This window comes from Manis pentadactyla, chromosome 3 (genome assembly GCF_030020395.1).
Source record: "Manis pentadactyla isolate mManPen7 chromosome 3, mManPen7.hap1, whole genome shotgun sequence".
Taxonomy (NCBI): domain Eukaryota; kingdom Metazoa; phylum Chordata; class Mammalia; order Pholidota; family Manidae; genus Manis; species Manis pentadactyla.
In genome coordinates this window covers 138,568,833-138,592,289 of record NC_080021.1, presented here as the reverse complement: position 1 = coordinate 138,592,289, position 23,457 = coordinate 138,568,833, and the positions used below count along the sequence as shown (strand labels likewise).

The window sequence follows — 23,457 nt, the reverse complement described above, 5'->3', positions numbered from 1 at the left end:
GCCTGTCCACATCTACTCACGCTCTTCATATCAGCTGCAAGAGGTGGGCAGGGTATTATCCCATATTAGAGGACACGAAACCGAGGCACAGATCGTGTAAGGGACTCAAGGTCATGTGGCTTTCTTGGCAAAGCCAAACCCCAAGGCCCAGTGAGCCTGCCCCCAGGAGCAAGCTCTTCCTCACCACCTGCGACACTGGAATCTGAATCCCTGGCAGGACACCATCCGGTGGACTGTACCCAGTGCTAAAGGCAAACAACACCTGAGAAAAGGGGAACTAGAGTATTAAATGTCAGCTCATCACACAGGTAAGTGTTGCTTTGTGACACATACACAGCCAAGTACTGAACCATCACGTGGCAGTTTCTTCCTGTGTCATAATAACAAAGTTTGCAAAATACTGCACAGTGGACATGCTGCCCACAACTTGGGAGACATATTTTGGTCCAATTTCTGGTCAACAGTGGGTGATGACAGACACGTTGCATCTGGCTTCTGTGCCTCTGAGTTTCCTCCTGGTTCTCTCTGTCCAGGCCTCTCTCTCTGGCCTGGATGGAACATTCTGGAGTAAGGCACTTGTGAGTACAGCAGTGCACACCCAGAAATGAAATCTGGCCCAATGAATCTGGTGTTTATTTTGGGAGATCTGAGGATGCAGGACGTTTTCTGGCACAACAGGAAAGAAGTCACGGTGATAATATCTGTACAATTAATCTCTCAGGGAGAGATTATCAAGGAGAGTATTTATAGGTATTCCCACGGGCAGGGGGGAGAAGAGGACCCGCAGTGACAGCGGGGCTCACGCAGCAGGGAATCCGACTTGCACAGCTCACAGCTCCGGCTACTCTCACAAAAGGCCTGCACACGTTCAATTACAAAGACAAAAGGTTTCCATGTGATCCAGCAGTCCCACCTCTGGGTAGGTGCCCAGAAGAACTCACAGCAGGTTCCTGCAGAGATCTGCACCTCCGTGTTCACAGCAGCACTATTCACAAAAGCCAAAAGCTGGAAGCAACCCATCCTCCTCAAGGGATGAATGGATAACGAAAATGTGGCCTGTGCAGTCAATGGAGTATCAGGCAGCCCTTTAAAGGAGGGAATGTTGCTGCTACACCACAGACGAACCTTGAGGACATAAATAAAGCTAAGTGAAATGGCCAGTCACAGAAGGACCAACACTATACCACTCCACTCACATGATGCACCAAAAGCAGTCAAAAATCATAGATGGAATAGAAAGGGGGCTGCCATGGGCTAGGGGAGGGCAAGGGGCATCAGTGTTTAGGGGGCACAGAGTCTCAGTGTTGCAAGATGAAAAGTTCAAGAGAACTGTGGACAATAGTGTGAAAATATTTAACACTACTGAACCATACACTTAAACGTCCACCTCATTTAGGTATCAAAACCACCTTTGCTCTGAACATCAGTGCTGAAATAATACAGAGGACAAGGAACACTTAAATGGTTATACACTGATCACCCTGAAAGCTGCTGCCTCCTGGGTAAATCATTTCTATAAAAATTATGGCAATTTGACTTGTCCCTTCTTGATTCATTCCCATTAGCCACACCCCAAAAAAATCCATATTAGAGTTTGCAACTAACCAAGGGTTTTGGAATTGCTGCGATCTGAAATGCCTGAAGATATTTCTGTCTCCCATAGGACATTATTCTTCCAAAGAAAATATGTTTTAGTTATCTTCCCCAGGCCTACTGATTTATGCATGGAAAAATAGTCTCCACTTACTACAGAAGGATCATAAAATGCAGTCAAAAGAACACCAGGGGGAATTAAAGATGACAGTGTGAGAGGTGAGACAGAGAACTCCCCAAACCACATATAGTAAGAAAATATACTTAATACAACTAACCCTAAAACAGCAACAGGAAAAAAGGCTGCACCAGACTGCATACAGACCTCAGGAACAGAGCAGACCTCATGAAGCAGGGTAACATAAGAAAGCCTTGATCTGGTGGGACCCAAGCCGTTCCCACACCCCAGCTCACTGGCAGGAGGAAGAGAAACGGAGCCGGGAGGGGGTGAACTTCCAGTCCTGGAGGTCTGCTTTGCAGTGCAAACCTGCATTGTGTGGTGCTCTGGAGATTGGTGGGGTTGGGGAGCTGGGACAGGCGGAGTGCTTGAGAGACTGAGATAAAGGAAAGGCAGGCAGTCTGAGAGGCTTCCTAGCAGTGAGAAGGCTGAAGGGGTGGGATTTGCATGGAACTTGCTACGTGGAAGAAGGGATAGGTGAACAAAGTTGTCTTGGCGCGCTCTGCCCAACAGGTTGGGAACTTTGAGAAGCTTCAGGTGCTCCATCCCCCTGGCTGGCTACTCAGCTCTGAAGCCCCCCACTGTGACATGCAGCCTGCTGCGCCTTCCTCCTGGCCTGACGGCACCGGTTCGCAAACCTGCAGTCACTGTGCTGGTGTCAGGCCAGCCAGAGGGAGGCCCCACCTACAACAGCTAGAGACGCAAAGCACGGAGGCTTACACCTGTGTGCTTGGCCCACTGGCCCTGACACTGGAGACAGGCATCGTAGATGGGAATAAGGAAACAGATCTTTCCTCCCCCCAGGCACCAGCTTTACTCCCCTACAACACCCAACCTCACTCTAGGGGCTGAGTAGTTTCAGAGACTAGAGCTTCTGGGCACTAGAGGGCACCACATAGAAATATGAAACATCAAAAGAACCTGGTTCAGACCAAAATCTTACAAACCCCAGGAAAAGGGCCAAATGAAACTGAACTCACCAATCTTCCTGAAAGAGTTCAAAATCAAAATTATAAACATGCTCATGGAGGTACAAAAAAAATTCAAGAACTCAGGAATGAATTTAAGACAGAGATTCAATCAAAAAGAAATTATATATCTGAAATGAAACATGCAATGGGGGGATTTAAAAGCAGATTAGATGTAGTAGAAGAGACGGTAAATGGGATAGAAATTAGATAAATGGAATACAAAGAAGTTGACACTCAGAGAGAAAAAAGAATCTCTAAGAATGAAAGAATATTGAGAGAACTGTGTGACCAATCCAAACAGAACAATGTTCACATTATAAGGGTACTAGAAGAAGAGAGAGCAAAAGGGATAGAAAGTGTCACTGAGGAGGTAATTGCTGAAAACTTCCCCAAGCCATGGAGGTGCACAGATCTCCCATAACAAGGGACCAAGGAAGACAACATCAAGACATATAATAATTAAAATGGCAAAGATCAAGGATAAAGACAGACTTTTAAAAGCAGTTAGAGAGAGAAAACAGATCACATACAAAGGAAAACTGATGAGACTATCATTCTCTTAAGAGTATCATGTAGTTTTCAGGGTATAGGCCTTTCACTTCCTTGGTTAGGTTTATTCCTAGGTATTTAATTCTTTTTGATGCAATTGTGAATGGAATTGTTTTCCTGATTTCTCTCTCAGCTACTTCATCATTAGTGTATAAGAATGCCACAGATTTCTGTGTATTAATTTTGTATCCTGCAACTTTGCTGAATTCAGATACTAGATCTAGTAGTTTTGGAGTGGATTCTTTAGGGTTTTTTATGTACAGTATCATGTCATCTGCAAACAGAGACAGTTTAACTTCTTCCTTGCCAATCTCAATGCCTTGTATTTCTTTGTGTTGTCCGATTGCACTGGCTAGGACCTCCAGTACTATGTTGAATAGAACTGGGGAAAGTGGGCATCCTTGTCTTGTTCCTGATCTTAAAGGAAAAGCTTTCAGCTTCTCGCTGTTAAGTATGATGTTGGCTGTGGGTTTGTCATATATGGCCTTTATTATGAGGTAAAAATTGAGGTATTTGCCCTCTATACCGATTTTGTTGAGATTTTTTATCATGAATGGATGTTGAATTTTGTCAAATGCTTTTTCAGCATCTATGGAGATGACTATGTGGTTTTTGTCCTTCTTTTTGTTGATGTGGTGGATTATGTTGATGGATTTTCAAATGTTGTACCATCCTTGTATCCCTAGAATAAATCCTACTTGATCATGATGGATGATCTTTTTGGTGTATTTTTGAATTCAGTTTGCTAATATTTTGTTGAGTATTTTTGCATCTATGTTCATCAGGGATATTGGTCTGTAATTTTCTTTTTTTGTGGTGTCTTTGCCTGGTTTTGGTATTAGAGTGATGCTGGCCTCATAGAATGAGTTTGGAAGTATTCCCTCTTCTTCTACTCTTTGGAAAACTTTAAGGAGGATGGGTATTAGGTCTTCACTAAATGTTTGATAAAATTCAGTGGTGAAGCCATATGGTCCAGGTGTTTTGTTCTTAGATAGTTTTTTGATTATCAGTTTGATTTCGTTGCTGGTAATTGGTCTGTTCAGATTTTCTGTTTCTTCCTTGGTCAGCCTTGGAGGTTGTATTTTTCTAGAAAGTTGTCCATTTCTTCTAGGTTATACAGTTTGTTAGCATATAATTTTTCATAGTATTCTCTAATAATTCTTTGTATTTCTGTGATATCTGTAGTGATTTATCCTTTCTCATTTGTGATTCTCTTTATGTGTGTAGACTCTTTTTTTCTTTATTAGACTGGCTAGGGGTTTATCTATTTTGTTTATTTTCTCGAAGAAATTATAACCACAATGAGATATCACCTCACACCAGTAAGGATGACCAGCATCAAAATGACTAAGAACAACAAATGCTGGTGAGGATGCAGAGAAAGGGGAACCCTCCTACACTGCTGGTGGGAATGTAAGCTAGTTCAACCATTGTGGAAAGCAATATGGAGGTTCCTCAAAGAACTAAAAATAGAAATACCATTTGATCCCGGAATCCCATACCTTGGAATTTACCCAAAGAATACAACTTCTCAGATTCAAAAAGACACATGCACCCGTATGTTTATCACAGCACTTTTTATAAGAGCCAAGATATGAAAGCAACTGAAATGTCCACCAGTAGATGAATGGATAAAGAAGATGTGGTACATATATACAATGGAATACTATTCAGCTATAAGAAAGAAACAAATCCTACCATTTGCAACAACATGGATGGAGCTGGAGGACATTATGCTCAGTGAAATTAGCCAAGCGGAGAAAGACAAATGCCAAATGATTTCCATCATTTGTGGAGTATAACAATGAAGCAAAACTGAAGGAACAAAATAGCAGCAGACTCAGAGACTCCAAGAATGAACTAGTGGTTACCAAAGGGGAGGGGTGTGGGAGGGCAGGTGGGGAGGGAGGGAGAAGGGGATTGAGGGGTATTATGTTTAGTACACATGGTGTGGGGGATCACGGGGAGAACAGTGTAGCACAGAGAAGGCACATAGTGGATCTGTGGCATCTTGCTGCACTGATGGTCAGTGACTGCATTGGGGTATGGGTGGGGACTTGATAATATGCGTAAATGTAGTAACCACATTGTTTTTTCATGTGAAACCTTCATAACAGTGTATAGCAATCATACCTTAATAAAAAATTTTATAAATAAATGAATAGATAGATAACAAACAAACAAATAAGAAAGATATTGTAGAACCATTGGGTATATTCTCCATGCTGTACTACTATCCCCATGACCAACTTATATCATGATTGTGAATTTTTGTGCCCTTTATCCCCCTTAGCCTTCCCATCCACCCACCCCAGGCCCTCCCCCATGGTAACCACCAGTCACTTGTCAGTGTCTATGAGTCTGCTGCCATTTTATTCATTTTGTTTTGAAATTAAGCAGTTTTTAAAATCACAGCATAAACAGCTCCCTCAATGATTATCAGTTATGAAAAGGGCTTTTGAGGCTCTGACTAATAGGATGGAAGAGAGGAGCAAGGAAAAGCACTGATGCAAAGAGGGCTTTCTTGAAAAAGAAGAGACTTGGAATTGGGTAGAGAGGAGACAGGACACAGAATCTGTGGATCCTGGTTTAGGGCCTGCTACTTATTTCCTCTTTGTCTTCGGACATATCACTTAACTTCTCCTGGCCTCAGTTTCCCCAGCTGGAACCTAGGAGGGCTGGCCTGCAGTGTTTTAGGGGCATACCATGGGCATTCAGGTGGGACAATAAATAAATAAATAAATAAATTTCCCATGTGAAAGGTGCCCTCCTGCAGCAGAGTTAAAGGGACGTCCTTGTAACCAGAAATGGAAACTCAGGGCTAAGAAGGCTCCATAAACAAACCCTGTCACATTCACTAATAGGCCACTCTGGCCCAAATCCTGTTTTGAATTCTTTACTAACTGAAGCTCCCAAAGATAAATTCTTTGTCAATCGGTCAGTTCCTCACAGATTTGTATTTGTCTAAAAAGCATAAAAACTGTCTTTCTTGAATAAGTACATACCTATTGATAATCACCCTAAATGTAAATGGACTGAATGCACCAATCAAAAGACACAGAGTCACTGAATGGATAAAAAAACAAGACCCATCTATATGCTGCCTACAAGAGACTCACTATAAACCCAAAGACATACACAGACTAAAAGTGAAGGGATGGAAAAAGATATTTCATGCAACTAATAGAGAGAAAAAAGCATGAGTTGCAGTACTTGTACCAGACAAAATAGACTTCAAAACAAAGAAAGTTACAAGAGACAAAGAAAGACATTACATAATGACAAAGCAGTCAATCCAACAAAAACATATAACCATTGTAAATATCTGTACTCCCAACACAGGAGCACCTACATATGTGAAACAAATACTAACTGAATTAAAAAGGGAAATACAAGGCAATGCATTCATTATAGGAGACTTAACACTCCACTCACTCCAAAGGACAGATCAACCACACAGAAAATAAGTAAGGAGACAGAGGCACTGAACAACACATTAGAACAGATGGACCTAACAGACATCTACAGAACTCTGCACCCAAAAGCAGCAAAATACATGTTATTCTCAAGTGCATATGGAACATTTTCAAGAATAGATCATATCCTAGGCCAAAAAAAAAGCCTCAATAAATTCAAAAAGATTAAAATTGTATCAACCAGCTCCTCAGACCACAAAGGTATGAAACTAGAAATAAATTACACAAAGAAAATGAAAAATCCCACAAACACATGGAGGCTTAACAACATGCTCCTAAATAACCAGTGGATCAATGACCAAATAAAAACAGAGATCAAGCAATATATAGAGACAAATGACAACAATAATTCAACACCGCAAAATCTGTGGGATGCAGCCAGGGCCATGCTAAGAGGACAGTATATTGCAATGCAGGCCTACCTTAGGAAAGAAGAACAATCCCATAATATTAGTCTAAACTCAGAATTAATGAAACTAGAAAAAGAAGAACAAATGATGCCCAAAGTCAGTAGAAGGAGGAACATTAAATAAAGATTAGAGCAGAAATAAATAAAATAGAGAAGAATAAAACAACAGAAAGAATCAATGAAAGCAAGAGCTGGTTCCTTGAGAAAATAAACAAAATAGATAAACCCCTAGCCAGACTTATCAAGAAAAAAAGAGAGTACACACACATAAACAGAATCAGAAATGAAAAGGAAAAATGACTACAGACACCACAGAAATACAAAGAATTATTAGAGAATACTATGAAAAATTATATGCTAAAAAAACTGGATAACCTAGAAGAAATGGACAACTTTCTAGAAAAATACAACCTTCCAAGGCTAACTAAGGAAGTAGCAGAAAATCTGAACAGACCAATTACCAGCAATGAAACTGAACTGGTAATCAAAAACTTACTTAAGAACAAAATCCCTCGACCAGATGGCTTCACTGCTGAATGTTATCAAGCATTTAGTGAAGACCTAATACCCATTCTCCTTAGTTTTCCAAAAAATAGAAGAGAAGGGACTACCTCCAAACTCATTCTATGAGGCCAGCATCACTCTAATACCAAAACCAGGCAAAGACACCACAAAAAAAGAAAGTTACAGACCAATATCCCTGATGAACATAGATGCAAAAATACTCAACAAAATATTAGCAAACTGAATTCAAAAACACATCAAAAAGATCATCCATCATGATCAAGTAGGATTTATGCCAGGGATACAAGGATGGTACAACATTAGAAAATCCATCAACATAATCCACCACATCAACAAAAAGAAGGACAAAAACCACATGATCATCTCCATAGATGCTGAAAAAGCATTCAACAAAATTCAACATCCATTCATGATAAAAACTCTCAACAAAATCGGTATAGAGGGTAAGTACCTCAACATAATAAAGGCCATCTATGACAAACCCACAGCCAACATCATACTTAACAGTGAGAAGCTGAAAGCTTTTCCTTTAAGATCGGGAACAAGACAAGGATGCCCACTCTCCCCACTTCTATTCAACATTGTACTGGAGGTCCTAGCTATGGCAATCAGAAAACACAAAGAAATAAAAGGCATCCAGATTGGCAAGGAAGAAGTTAAACTGTCCCTGTTTGCAGATGACATGATATTGTACATAAAAAACCCTAAAGAATCCACTCCAAAACTACTAGATCTAGTATCTGAATTCAGCAAAGTTGCAGGATACAAAATTAATACACAGAAATCTGTGGCATTCCTATACACTAATAATAAACTAGAAGAAAGAGAAATCAGGAAAACAATTCCATTCACAATTGCATCAAAAAGAATAAAATACCTAGGAATAAACCTAACCAAGGAAGTGAAAGACCTATACTCTGAAAACTACAAGACACTCATGAGAGAAATTAAAGAAGATACCAATAAATGGTAACACATCCCACGCTCATGGATAGAAAGAATTAATATTGTCAAAATGGCCATCCTGCCTAAAGCAATCTATAGATTCAAGGCAATTCCTATCAAAATACCCACAGCATTCTTCAATGAACCTGAGAAAATCATCCTAAAATTCATATGGAACCATAAAAGACCTTGAAAAGCCAAAACAATCCTGAGAAGGAAGAATAAAGCAGGGGGAATTATGCTCCCCAACTTCAAGCTCTACTACAAAGCCACAGTAATCAAGACAATTTGGTACTGGCACAAGAACAGCCCCATAGACCAATGGAACAGACTAGAGAGCCCTGATATAAACCCAACCATACATGGTCAATCAATATATGATAAAGGAGTCATGGACATACAATGGGGAAATGACAGCTTCTTCAACAGCTGGTGTTGGCAAAACTGGACAGCTACATGCAAGAGAATAAAACTGGATTATTGTTTAACCCCATACACAAAAGTAAATTCAAAATGGATTAAAGACTTGAATGTAAGTCATGAAACCATAAAACTCTTAGAAGACAACATAGGTAAACATCTCAATACAAGCATGAGCAACTTCTTCCTGAACCCATCTCCTCGAGAAAGGGAAACAAAAGCAAAAATGAACTCATGGGACTACATCAAACTAAAAAGTTTTTGTACAGCAAAGGACATAATCAACAAAACAAAAAGGCATCCTACAGTATGAGAGAATATATTTGTAAATGACATATCCAACAAGGGGTTGACATCCAAAATATATAAAGAACTTACACACCTCAACACCCAAAAAGCAAATAATCCGATTAACAAATGGGCAGAGGATATGAAGAGACGGTTCTCCAAAGAAGAAATTCAGATCACCAACAGACACATGAAAAGATGCTCCACATCACTAATCATCAGAGAAATGCAAATTAAAACCACAATGAGATATCACCTCACACCAGTAAGGATGGCCAGCATCGAAATGACTAAGAACAACAAATGTTGGCGAGGATGCAGAGAAAGGGGAACCCTCCTACACTGCTGGTGGGAATGTAAGCTAGTTCAACCACTGAGGAAAGCAATATGGAGGTTACTCAAAAAACTAAAAATAGAAATACCATTTGATCCCAGAATCCCACTTCTTGGAATATACCCAAAGAATACAACTTCTAAGATTCAAAAAGACATATGTACCCCTATGTTCATTGCAGCACTTTTTACAAGAGCCAAGATATGGAAGTAACCTAAGTGTCCATCAGTAGATGAATGGATAAAGAAGATGTGGTACATATACACAATGGAATACTATTCATCCATAAGAAAGAAACAAATCCTACCATTTGCAACAATATGGATGGAGCTGGAGGACATTATGCTCAGTGAAATAAGCCAGGCAGAGAAAGACAAATGCCAAATGATTTCCCTCATTCGTGGACTTTAACAATGAAGCAAAACTGAAGGAACAAAATGGCAGCAGATTCAGAGTCCAAGAATGAACTAGTGGTTACCAAAGGGGAGGGGTGTGGGAGGGCAGGTGGGGAGGGAGGGAGAAGGGGACTGAGGGGTATTATGTTTAGTACACATGGTGTGGGGGATCACGGGGAGAACAGTGTAGCACAGAGAAGGCACATAGTAGATCTGTGGCATCTTGCTGCACTGATGGTCAGTGACTGCACTGGAGTATGGGTTGGGACTTGATAATGTGGGTGAATGTAGTAACCACATTGCTTTTTTTCATGTGAAACTTTCATAACAGTGTGTATCAATCATACCTTAATAAAAAATTTTTTTTTTAAAACTGCTTTTCTTGTCCATTGCTTTAGGTCTCAAATTTATCACTGGGCCTCAATGTGCATGTAATTATTAAACTTTGACTTTTTCCTCCTGTTACTCTGTCTCGTGTTAACTTGGTTCTCAGACCAGCTAGAAGCACCCTCGTCCCTGCAATGTATGTCACCAAGATTAAAAGAAGCCCCCTACCCCACGTGTCCCCATAGCCCTGGAGTGGAAGCTCCAGTTCACCAGTCAAACCCTTCTTCTTGTCCAAAGAAATCTACCTACAGCCACGTCTCTGTAAAAGGAGCCAGGGAGAGGTCCAGCCCTGGCTCAGCCTGCCCAGCCCCAACCTCTCTAGCCGACCCAAACCCGCTGGTCTGACAGCCACCAGCACTCCTTCCGGCCCTAAAATGCCCATGACCCAGAGCTGGGGCAGAACAGGACCCCGACAGGCCCCTGAGCAGGCCATGGGCACCTGGCTGACATAAAGGGCACAGACACTCAGCCACGACCCGCGGGGCACACGGGGAAAGCAGGGCCACTGAGAATCATGGCTATCCTGGGGCCAAGGAGCCACAGGAGCATTCCAGAACTCAGCAAACCCACAGAGCACATGCATTACATGTCCGGATGGAGGGCAGAGCGAGGCAGACAGAGGAGATGGCCCCTGACTCTGAGGACCTGCCACAGCTGCCTCGCAAACCCACCACACACCTCCGGTGACCCGGGCAGAGAGGACTCCGGAGGACCACACGGGACAGCAGGGGGGCCTCCAGAAGGGCTCTGGCGCATTCCAGCCATGACTCTAAGGTCACAGGCCCTGGGTCTTTCTATCAACCTGCCTGCTGCCTGCAGGTCCCTTTCCCCAAGGGCAGCTCACCCTCACCCATGCCCCCCTCAGCCCACCCCACCCTTCAGCTCCCCCTGGCGTCCATTCCCGACACTTGCCCGGAAAGATGGGAGCTGGGAAGCACTGCCCAATTAGAAGGGCACACCACACAGGGGCTGGACAGGATGGGAGCCTGGAAATCTTCATCCCTGTTTTCAGAAGAAAAATGCTCATGCCGCACATACAGCACCAGTGATCTGGAACATTCTCTGGCTGTTCTTCAGCCAGGAAATGCCCCCAGTGCACAGCCCAACCTCGCCTAACCCCACCACACCCATGGCAGGAGAGGCCCTGGGCTGAAGGCCACCTTCTGGGGGCCTTAGTTCTCTTGTTCCCAAATGGGAATCCTAACAACTTCTCTGCTCTCACCCACAGGAAAGGCCACAGTTGGCAAGTTTGGACTTTCTGCAAACAGGTGTACACAGACACTTGGGGTTCTCAAGACAAGATGAAACTGAACTAAGTGTTTGGGTACAGGGCTGCAGCCAGTGCCCTGACAAATCCCTCTCCTTGCTCTTAAACATGAACACTCACAGACCCCCACTTGTCAAAGCCAAAGAGAAAACAAATGAAAAGACAGCCAGGTCAAATTCTCTTTTTATATTTCACATCAAACACTTGTCTCAAGGTGCTGGGTTAACAGGAGCAGAGGGGAACAGAGGGCAGGAATTCTGAGGGAGTGAGAGAACAGGACGAAAGCCAGGCCCAGGAGCCCAGCCCTGGTGTCCCTCAGACCTCCCACAGCACGGAGGTGCGGAGACGCGCTTCCTGGGAAGGAAGAAGCCAAGCCCAAGAGCAGTGCCTCTGGGGGGCTTGCCTCCATCCCTGCACACACACAAGAGCACTGCGCAGCAGGCAGAGGCCCCGTGTCCGCTCAGGCCATCACTGCGAGTGGCCTTTAACACCTCAGCATGGAGTTAACCCACGGGTACCGTGGAAGCGGCTTGGTCTTGAATCAAGTAAGCTGTCCCGAGCTTCCTCCTGAGGTCCAGAGGACCCATGGCAGACCCTAGGCTGTGAGGGTGGGAGGGGAGGACGGATAGGGACTGGAAGGGATGAAGGACTACAGCTGCCCTGCAGAGACAGTGCAGAACAGGACATCTGCGTGAATGTCACAAATTTTGCTGTTTCTCCTAACACTTTTCTTACTGCGGTAGGTAAATCACTAGAGTTTATTTACAAAGCTGTCTTTGAAGGCTACCTACACCAATCAGCAAACTGGAGAATTTACAATATGAAAAGCCTGGAGCCCTCTGGAATGCTTTTTTCAGGGCCCAGAATTCCCACTGTCACCTCCCCTGCCTTTCCAGCCTGTGCTCTGCACACCTGGTGACGGATGCTGAGAGGCCTGTCCACTCTTCCTCTCAAATCTGCTCACTTCGCAGGATTCATTCTGCTTTCTGCTGAGAACCCTCGATTCAGCACATCATCCTTTCTGCTTCATATTCTTCAAGAGCTGCCTGAGGGGCCTGCCTCCTCCCTGCCCAAGCACACTCCCCAAGGGCCGGGGCCTGCCTGTTAACCCCCAGATGCAATCTGAGAGCCTTGGTCCACCACAGCTTAAACCCTTGGAAGGCTCACGTCCTTGAGTGCAAGTCCAAACTCTGGTGGCTTAAAAGACCTTTGCAGAAGGGCCCAGCTTCTCCTGTACTCTATATGCCCAACACCTTTCTCTCTCACTCCCAGCACCAGGTGCTGTTCCTGCCAACACCCTCAAAGGGACCCATTCACCTGGCACTCCCTGGTAAGGCAGTTGAGGACGGCTCTCCTGACTCACACAGCACCTAAGACACCCTGCCCTGCCCTCCCGGTACAGGACACAGATCAACTGCTCCGTGTCAGAAACACACCATTTTTACCATGCCTTCCTGAACAGCAAAGGCTAGAGCACTGAGGCACATTCTCCAGACTCATTCCCAGTGTGATTTAGGTTCCAATCCAATGCATTCGCCTAGCACTGGAATGCTGAGCAGGGCTGGGGGTGGAGGTGCCCTGGGCTCTGAGCTAAGGCTGCAGTGGGAGCCTCCTGGTCCAGCCTCTACGTCAGGCCCAGGGAGGAGCCCTCGGGGCTGGTCCTGCCATAGAGCTATCCTGGAGACATCCGGGCTGGGAGTGCTCCTCTGGACCCTTCCACCTTCCTATAGGCACCAACTTCCCTGTACTAAATCCTTTCTGCTTATACAAAAGCCAGAGTGGTTTCTCTGTCTGTGATTGGCCAGGAGAGACCCATTCACTCATCTTTCTCAATGGGACATGCAGGGACAACAGACACAGCCCAGACCACCAATGGGCACAAGCCCAGCCCCACGTAGAATAAATACTGAATGGCTGGACAAAACTGGACATGGAAAATTAATGGAAATAAAAACAGAAAAGCTGTTCTAGAACCCTTGATTCTTCAATCAGTCACAGTAATAAAAGGTTATTAAAAAAAAAATCAGAGAAACTATGTTTATCTGCACAAGTCCACTCTGGTCGCTCAAGAAAACTACCTCTTCAGAAGAAAAATCATCACGTTTCAGGTGCACACAAAAAACTGGCCCAGGGAGAAGAAGCTGGGACACTCTGAGAACTGTCTTGCTGTGCAAGAACTCAGGGTGGTGCAGCCAAAGTGACAGAAGGACCCAGCAGTCCAGGTGGCCACTCTGCAGGTCATGGGAGCCAGCACACGACCTCCAGCCTGCACTTTGTAAAAAACTGCCATGACCCAAACCATTCTAAAACGGACTTGGTGAGGCCACTGGGGAAACTGTCTTGCTGACCTTTGTTTGAACTGGGCCAAAACCCTTGGATTCTGCAAAACAGCAATTGTTTTAAACAACTGTTTGAGAAGTCAGCAGAGCACATATGCTGATCACAAGTCCGCTGGATGTAAACTTTCTGAAGATAGAATCAGTAGTCAATGTATAACCTGGGGCAGCTTGTTAAAATGCCCATAGAAAACTTTTCTCTTAACTCATGTAATTCCCCGCCCCCAACTCCAGCTCCTCTTTCTCATAAAAACCCCTTGATTTCACCTTAAAGGCGGGACACTTTCCTGGTTACTCTGGAAGGTGTGCTCCCCCACTTGCCACTCTGAGACCCCAAATAAAAGGCCTTTGTTCTTTTCCAGTTTCACATCCTTTCCTCAGCAACTACATCCACCTTCCCATTGGGCACTTTGGGAAACCAGATGTGTCCCCTGTGTGAATGCACTTTGAAAATGCCAGTGTAGGACAAATGACCAGACCTCTTCACGTTTGTCGTTTCCTTTTTGAGGGGCTGAATCTTAGAGAAATTCATAGAAACACATGCTGCTGCGACTGAGGGAGCGGCCCCACCCAGGTCCGAGCATGGCGCGAGGACCCCGGAGCCAAACCATCTCGGCTCTCCTGGCTCTGACCGCCTGACAGCCACGGACACTGGCACTAACTGGTCACTTACAACAGGAAAGCCCTCCCCATTGCAGGATGTTTTCAGGCCGTGAGCCTCAGGAAGAATGCTTTGCAGAGCCTCTCCACACCCCAAGTCACTGTGCACAAGAGGAGAAACATGGACACTCCCTGAGGCCACCTCAGCGTGGGCACTGGTCACACAAGTGTGTGACAAAGGCGGGGTTGAGGCAAGCTGAAAGGCAAGCCAGCGGCGCCTCCGCAGCTGCCGCCTCCTGTTTAAGCTTTTCTTTTCTGAACATGCAGTTAACATGCAGCCAGTGGTCCCCTCTTCATTCTTCCACTGGGCGGTCTTTATTTACTAGGTCAGTTGCCTCCCTTCAGGAAGGGTACAGAAAGTATTTCCATTTCAAATGAACTGTTGCTCAAATGACTTTCTTTGCACTACTGCAAGGTTAATTCACATATTTTAAGAAGTGGAAAGTCTCAATGTTGAAGTATCAGCCTAGCAAGAATGTCACAAACACAACTATGGACAATGAAATCATTTCTGACTCTAACTTTGGCAAGCAAAAATGAACACAATAGCAGGAGGCTCCACACTCCCTGGGTGAAGTGCCACTAAGTGCTTCTGGGTCTCAGATTCTTCCCCCAAGCATTTCAGATCTGAGGTAATCTGTCCCTCACATGCTTTTAGGGCTACTTTGTGGCTACGGAGCAGCAACTAACTGGGAGGGTACCCAAAATCTTGGTAAGTCTTTTCATGGCATACCTACATTTATAAAAGTTTGAATATAACAATAATTTATAAAAGCTTAGGTGTAATCTGTATTTTTTTAAAAGGGGCTAGGGAATTCTCAGGAGTTAATCTCTGAGTGACAGAATAACATAATTTTAATTTTGTTTTCTTTTTTTCAGGGCCCCGGCCAATGGCTGCACTCTCTCTGTGCTGGGTTCCTCCCTTCATCCAAGGGGCTCTGGCTCCTGAAAATGGAACATGGCCACCTAACCTTCCATGTGGGCTTGAGCAATGGGCAGAGAGCCAGTCTCCAGAGAAGGGAGGGCTTCACTGGGTAGTGGACTTGCCATTGTACAATGTACTGCCCAACTGGCAGGTGGGATTTGCACACACCCCCACCTTCCCATCTCTAACCCTTTGCTTTATGTCACACTACATGCCTGATATGCAGTCCTTCCTCCACAAACTTCTCTAAACCCCATTTTAAACTCCAAGACTCAAATCCAATTTTTTTAGGGAAACATTCTGACTACTTTAGCCAACTCAGATCTCTTCTTTCATGGAACTCTGATTGTTGTTAATAATTGTTTATTTGCTAATCATTTGAAGGAATCTCATCGTCATCCAAAAGAGAAAGCAAGCTGCTAAGGACACAGAGCCCCAGGCACATGCTAGCCATCGAGGAAGTTCTAGACTACTGATCAAGATTCCTATTCATTCACCAAAAACTTGAACTGCTACTGAGCACCCATCTCCCCCCTACAAGACACATCATCAGGCATACGACTTAGAGTTGAACAAATCAGAAGAGGTAAGACACACAGAAATGGAGGGCCAACTGACTTGCAGGCCAGGAAGGTATGAAAAGTGAAAGATAATAGTAGGGTCACTACTGGTGACCAATGTGGCAACAGCTAATAAAAATGAAAATATGTACAACTTCTGGGCCAGCAATTCAGCTTCTAGGTTTGTGCCGTATTTTTCAAACTCTTTTGCCTATGGCCTACAATGACAAATGTTACCCTGTAATTCACTACAAACACTCACACACACACATATTTTTTATGTAAACTGACACAATGGTTAGATAAAACAAAATATACTAAACATTAAATTTCTTTAATGTGGGTCATAACCTAAGAAATCATTATTCACAGATCACTAAGGAGTCCCCAGCTATCTGTGGAAAAACACCCTAAGCTTGGAGAAACTCACGGGTGCCTAGGGAGCCCGGTAAAAGCATGCTCACTGTAACCTTCCCTGCAACAGTGAGACGCAGAAAACAGTTGGAAGGCCCCCGTCAGCAGGGCAGGGGTGGACTGTGGTATTTTTATAAAGATAAAGGGCAGGGCAGTTAGAATGAAAGGACTAGATCCACAAAATCCACAAAAACCTCAAACGCAAAGCTCACTACAAAAAGTTACCAAATGATAGTGGGACCATATACATTAAAAACTCCAAAAACTAAATAAAGACGTGTATTGCTTTTTAACACATGTAGTAAAAGTTCAGAAATATGAACTATAAGCACTGAAATTCCTAATAGTGGCTCTTTGGACAGGAGGGAAGGAACTAGAGGACCACAAATTTATTTATAATGTTTTTGTTTTACATAATTACTGGGTGAGGCGCTCACCAGTGTTAGCTTTTTAATCCTCTGACCTTCCTGTGAATCCAGCTACCTCATAATAACATTACTCTAGGCTTCATTACTTTCCCACAGCGTGGCTGTCGAGAAGCTTGCATGAATCTGCACACTTGCCTGCCTGTTCTGGTGACACCTGAAGGGGTTGCTGTGCAAGAAAGCGTCAGTGAGGACCCCGAGACACACCTGTATGCCAAGTCCAGAGGAGCTGGCAATCTCGGGAAAAAATCGGGTGAGCCCTATGTTTCTGACCCAGCTCACTGCCTAAAAACTGTCAAGGATTCCAGTAAACGCAGATAAAAATGAAACAAGAAGTATTTTAGGAAAAAAGTAATCATGTCAATTACTTTGTAATAGCACTTTCAAATTTTCTTAAGGACTTACATCTCTTAAGTACAATGCCCTCTACTTTTAAAACCATTTCATTCCAGCCGGACTCCCCAGTTCCCGTCACACTCCTTCCTAACCAGGCAGGGGGCCACAGTGCCAGAGACGTTCTCTGCATGTTCTGCAAATCCCAGGTGGAATTTCTGCAAATTCTATTCCTTAAGAATAAACTACTTCCTCTTGAAAACATGCAGTAGAGTTCTGTGTACACACTGTGAGAAATGTCTAGGTGCTAGTCTGATCGATTAAAGGGGATTCCAGGAGCACAAATAAAATATCACACACATAGGAGAAAAGAAAAACAAAGGAAAATCAGAAGCATTTAACCCTATCAGCAACAATTTCTGGAACAATTTCCAGAGAAGAAATACACATTTGTGAATATGGAAAAAGTCTGCAAATGGAAAAAAGGTATTATTTCTCACATTTTAAACCAGTTATATAATGAAAGTCTGAGGCCTACCTAGAAATGGTTCATTTTCAGGTGAACTGCTAGCTAAGAGTTCATACTAAAACCAAGTCTACCTTCAAGATAATGGATTTTAGGATACTTCCTTCCAAGAAATCAAGCATTTCACAGAGAGAGGTGCATGCTTTAGTAAGAGCTAAACCTGTCAGGGTAATAAATGATTATCTTTTATGACTTTGATGCACTTCAGAAGACATCCATAACTCACACCATTACATATTTAATACACAAGAAAGCGCAGCCATGCAACCCTAAGAAAAACAGAAAAAGCAACACATAAAGCTTAGATATGTTAATTAGCAGGAAGCCCCTTTTTAATCTGTGTGGGATATGATTTTTTTTTTAATTGAAAAACCAACACTCTTGAGACCCCTACTTTGTTAGTATTTAGTTAGAAGTCTGCACATCTTCCCATTGTGTGTGTGATACTGGAGGCACCAATGCTGTTCCTCCTTGAGATACAAGCACCCAGCATAGGCTGGCACCCAGTAGGTATTTAATACATGCATGTAGGAAACACCAAAAAAAGTCCACAAGAGGAGGCATCTGATGCAGGGACAGTTCTTTTGCATTTTTTCCATTATCACCACTGAAGAAGGCTTTACACCAAGCCCACCTAGGAAACAATGGGCAGATGCCCAATCAAGAGGTTAATTGCACATACTTTCGTAAATCCACACACAACTGCTCATCCTCCCATTGAGAAGAATTCAGCAGCATATAAATTGGTATTAGGAACAGAACTAAGCGAGAAACAAAGCAGGCCTTGCCTTCTCATCCTGGTACAACTTGTTGACGCTCTCCATCTGGGAGTCGTGGCTGGACTGGATCCTGTCAAGCTGCTCTCGCTGCTTTTCCAGCTCGCCCTGGAACTCGTTCTTCTTCAGCTCCACGGCGCCTCTCTCTGCGGCCGCCCTGCGGACCCTGCCTTCCAGCTCCATGATCCTCGTCTACAAGGATACCACCGCGTAAGGGCTAATGTCAAGCCATCCCTGGAGACCAGACCACCTGAGCCCCCTCAGCAAAGACCACACCTGCCGAGAGAACAGGTGCCGTTCAGACAAAAGCACTATGCCCAGGGTAGGCGGGCCCAAGAGGAGGACAGGACACTCCAGTGGGGAGGTGTTCTGGGCTAAGAGCTCTGGTCGGCCGTCAGAAAGATGGGGCTGGAAACCCCCTCCTGGCACATCACCCTCTGGGCCTCAGCGCACCCACCTGTGAAACGGGGGAAATAAAGTCCCAAACATCTGGAGTTTGTGCACAAAGGAAGATAATGTATGTGATGTATCATTAAGGAAAAATGATTCTGACACTTGTTAGAATGGTAAGGAAAACTTTCTTCAAGACTTCTGCAGTAGGGGTCATGTCTGTTGTAGCAGGGGACAGGAATTCTGTCACTCTGAATACAGCCAAGACAGCTGAGGATTCACAGCAAATGAGCAGGAGGGGCTCGGTGGGTAGAAAAGGATGAAAAGTATCATTAAGGGTAAGGGCTTCTTGCTCAACTGTCCTGACAGATGTTGCTAAAGGCAGGCCAAAGGCGTAGACATCAGGGACGAGGGATGAGGGGCTTGTATACAGGTATTAGGGGTGGGGAATGACTTAGCCAGATTCTTTAAGTGGGCTGGGCTGGCTGAAGTCAGGATGGGGGACCCAGATGGAGGCCTCAGAGAGAGGAGGGTCAGAAGGGTCTGACTAAAGTTTGGGGAAGGACAGTTTCTGTCACTGTTCAGCACTGCCTGATGCACCATGAGCAACAGTAAATGCAAAAGCAAAAAATAATGTCATTAAATGATGATAAAAATCGGTACCCATAAAAACACACTTCCCATACCACTCTGACATCGAGTGTGGACAGGAGGACCGGAATGGCTTGTGGTCACCATAATGAAGCAAGCTGTCTTCCAAGAACCAGCTCGAACAGCTCCACTCAAACTTATCTCACAGCAAAAGCAAAAAGGGATGTTCTGGCAGCAATCCTAAGAAGTCACAGGGGGTCCTGTACTACCCAATAGCAGAACAGGGGGAAGTCAAGCCCAGGGCCAGGTGTGGGGTACACAGTGTCCGAACCCACATGACACTGAGCACAATGCCTTTGATGGCAAAAAACAGCAAACCCCTCACTCCCATCACCCAGCAACATTAAATGCCTTATGACACTCATACAAACAAACAAACAAGCCAAACCTGGAGATCCACGCTCCGGGAGCTCGCGATCCAGTAGTTGAAGCCCAGGACAATGACGCAGGCCACCAAAGCAGCCAGCAGCAGGGGCGGCGACTTCATGCTCCGGCGCCCGTTTCCCACGCCCATCATCTCAGAGGCCAGGCTGACAATCTGCCAAATAAAAACAAGAAAGCAAGCCTCAACACCAGTGTTAGCATACCCGATGCAGGCGGCAGTCCTCATCACAGCCAACAGGAAGACATCCTGCCCTGATGCATGGATTCTCCCTGAAACAAGACACTGACCAATGAGGAGGCCTGGGCGGACCACACCTGGGGCCCGCGGTGGTGTGTGTATGGCACGGTGCAGCCAGCATCCCCGCACAGGCCCGCAGGAGTGGGCACTGTCCTGCAAACCTGGCACTGCCTCGAGATCTCAGGCAAGTAACCATTCCCCTTTCGCTGCAGTTTCCTCATCTGTGAAATAGGGATATTAGAGGACCTACCTGCCCAGTACCATTTGAGAATGAGTCATCTTTGTAAACAGCAATAGCAGCTCTTAGGCACTTACACATCACATTAGAAAGAATCCATTTCTCATTTCCCAATGACTATTTTTTGGTTTGATTCCTAACAAGGGAGCGTTTTTACACTTTGACGGAATTACTGATGACAATTAAAACAAAGCAGGAAAGCATCTTGGAGGAGCAGGGACTCCCCAGTGTAAGTAAGGCCCGGTATACTTACTGCTGGGACAGGGCCCTGCCAGAGAGGGACCTTCACCCGGCTTCCACTGAGCCCGCTGCTCTCCTTCCAGAGTCAATTCAGGCAGCAGAGCATGGCGAGGAAGAGGCTGAGACGCAGAGAGCACCCAGCTTCCTCAAACAAGCACAAAAACAGCTAACAAGAAGGGGTGCATGGGGTTCACCTCACTAGGTCAGCAGGATGCTGGCACTGGTCTCCAAGGACAAGGCAAGCTGAGCTTTCCAAATGGCTTTTCCTGAGCCAAACAAAGCAGTCCTTGTCAGAGGGCGGGTGGCATTGCCGACAAATGGCATCTCTCAGAACAGCCACTTTCGTGCCAGGTGTGGCCGGCAATGCAGGAGCAGGGTGAGGAGGCGAGGCAGGCAGGGAGGGGAGGGACAGCCGTCTGGGACCCACTGTGAGGTACAGCTCTGGTGAGAGAACACAGGGCAGCTGAGAGCCGGCTCACCACAGGCTACTTCCATCTAAGGGGGTCACTGAGACACGTCTGCTTTCCAAAGTCACGTACTAGTGTGGGAGCCTAGATGGGGAGAAATGAGCAAACTAGCGGAATCACCCCAAATAAAGCACCACCTGAATTCCCACGCAGAGAACTGATGGCAGGGTCCAGCCGCTGAGGGTGCCTTCCTCCCCAGCTTCTGATTGCTCAGGATGAAAGAGGGAAAAAAAGTTCTAACTTTAATAACTAGTTAGTAATTGCAAGCAGGGTACATACTAAAGGAGAGTAACACTCAGAAATACTAAACTTCTAGAAAATTCAATAGATCTCCTGAAAATGTCTCTCCAAGTCCTCATCATCCAATTCTGACCACAGCACAGTCTTTTTTCCTAATTTTGAAGCTTTTACAAAAACATATAAAAGTACAAATACAACTGGGGAGAAAAACCACACACAGTTACTGTGACATTAGATGTTTTCCTCTTCCCGCTCCCACGGCCGGGTCCTTCACTCCAGTGCCCACCCTTACAGGGCCCAGGAACACCGGGGGCACGGCCCCCTCGTCCTGTTCTAGTTCACGGAGTTTGGGGCAGGGCCCAGGGGATGATTTTTTTTTATTTCCCCAGATGACTCCAGTGGGCAGTCGCTCTTCTAGATGTTCCTTGACAAACACACAAGCATCAATAAATATCTTTTCATCCAAACAAGGTCACTTGCACTGTTCTATAAACACCGTGAATCACTTAACGTGAATCACTTAGTAATACATCTTATCACTCTTTTCCTGATAGCACATTACGGTTGCTCCTGTACCAGGATTTACTTCATTTCCTACATTTGGGTTCTTCTAGGCTTATTTCCAACACTGCTGCCACAAACAACTCTTACACATCCACGTCCATTTGCAAACACTTACCCAGGTGCACAATCCTCTATCCACAATTCTGAATCCCAAAACGCTCTAAAAACCCAAAAGGATTTTTGAACACTCTTCCAACAAAACCTGACCTGAACGCATGTCCAGGTCTGATTAAACTCACCTGAAGCTGCTTATGGTCTTTATCCTTCTTCCTTATGTGACTATCCCTACCCTTTGCTTTGAAAAGATTACTGTTGGATTATGCAGCACTGCCGCAGATTTCCCTGGGGGGCTCTTATACATAATAAATACATCTTACTATCTTCTGAATTCTGAATAACTTCTGAATTCCAAACACATCTGGTCTCCAGAGTTTGGGGGAAAGGGGGGTGAACCAGCAGAAAGCTTACTGTGAGACACTGATGAAATGCTTCAGATACAGGAGCCCACTGAATCCTCCCATCAGCTCTGAGGAGGCATTAATCACCCCCATTTTGCAAGTGATGAAAAAAAATCAGGGCCAGCTGTAGGTAAATTTCTGTAAGTGGAACTGCTGGGTCAAAATATATATGCATTTAAAATTGAAAAATCTTATCTCTTCCAAAATATTCAGCAAATTATACAGGGAAATAGTGCCTTTAGAGTGGAGAATTTGGAAAAAATCCTATGGCTAAGATCCTTACCTGAACCTAAACTACTTGATGATGTAACTGGCGTACTGCTGGGCTACTGCTTCCACAACCTAGGCAATAAGCTATTATTAACTGAGTCACTATGTAAAGAGCTCTACCCAGTGCTCTGGGTGGAGGCAAACACAAAGGAGGATTCCAGACCTGCAGACTGTTGGGTGCAGCCATGATTCTAGTGCTCGACCTTTGCCAGGAGAACAAAGCCGGGTAATAAACCCTTTTACCCCAAAATGTTCCATTGTCATTCGTTGGTCTCACCAAATCCATAGTGAGCTTGCCTTGTGCTGAAACCCTCAGGCAAGACAAGAATGCTGGCAGATACCACCTTAGCCATGGGATCAAAGTTAAGATCACCAGTAATGAAGTATCATACCATCTGGGAAAAAATTCAAAGGAAATAAAATTGAGGGATATTCTACAATACATTCTTCAAAATGTGTCAACTCATGAAAAATAAGGACAACTCTGGGTGTGGGTAAAATTGCAGTATTTCCAGAATCTCTTGCCTGTCTTTAGTGCATCTCCATACCAACAGGTGTTTCCAAGGGGTGGAGAGAAGTAGTCCATCTCCATATCAACAGGTAGTTACAAGGGCAAGGGAGGGCT

General features: G+C 44.6%; 1 protein-coding gene across 3 annotated transcripts in view; it reads right to left on the bottom strand.

Moving 5' to 3' along the window:
* GOLM1 (golgi membrane protein 1) overlaps window positions 1–23,457 on the bottom strand; it is a 439,304-nt gene that overhangs the window by 35,022 nt on the left and 380,825 nt on the right. For all 3 annotated transcript variants that reach the window (XR_005032534.2, XM_057498531.1, XM_036924846.2), the window contains exons 2-3: window positions 20,122–20,271; window positions 18,705–18,884 (exon numbers count right to left, since the gene is read on the bottom strand). Coding sequence is in view for 2 of the 3 variants with exons in the window: in XM_057498531.1 (XP_057354514.1) it covers window positions 18,705–18,884; window positions 20,122–20,250 (309 nt within the window). In the remaining variant the exon portion in view is untranslated. The remainder of the gene's footprint in view (window positions 1–18,704; window positions 18,885–20,121; window positions 20,272–23,457) is intronic.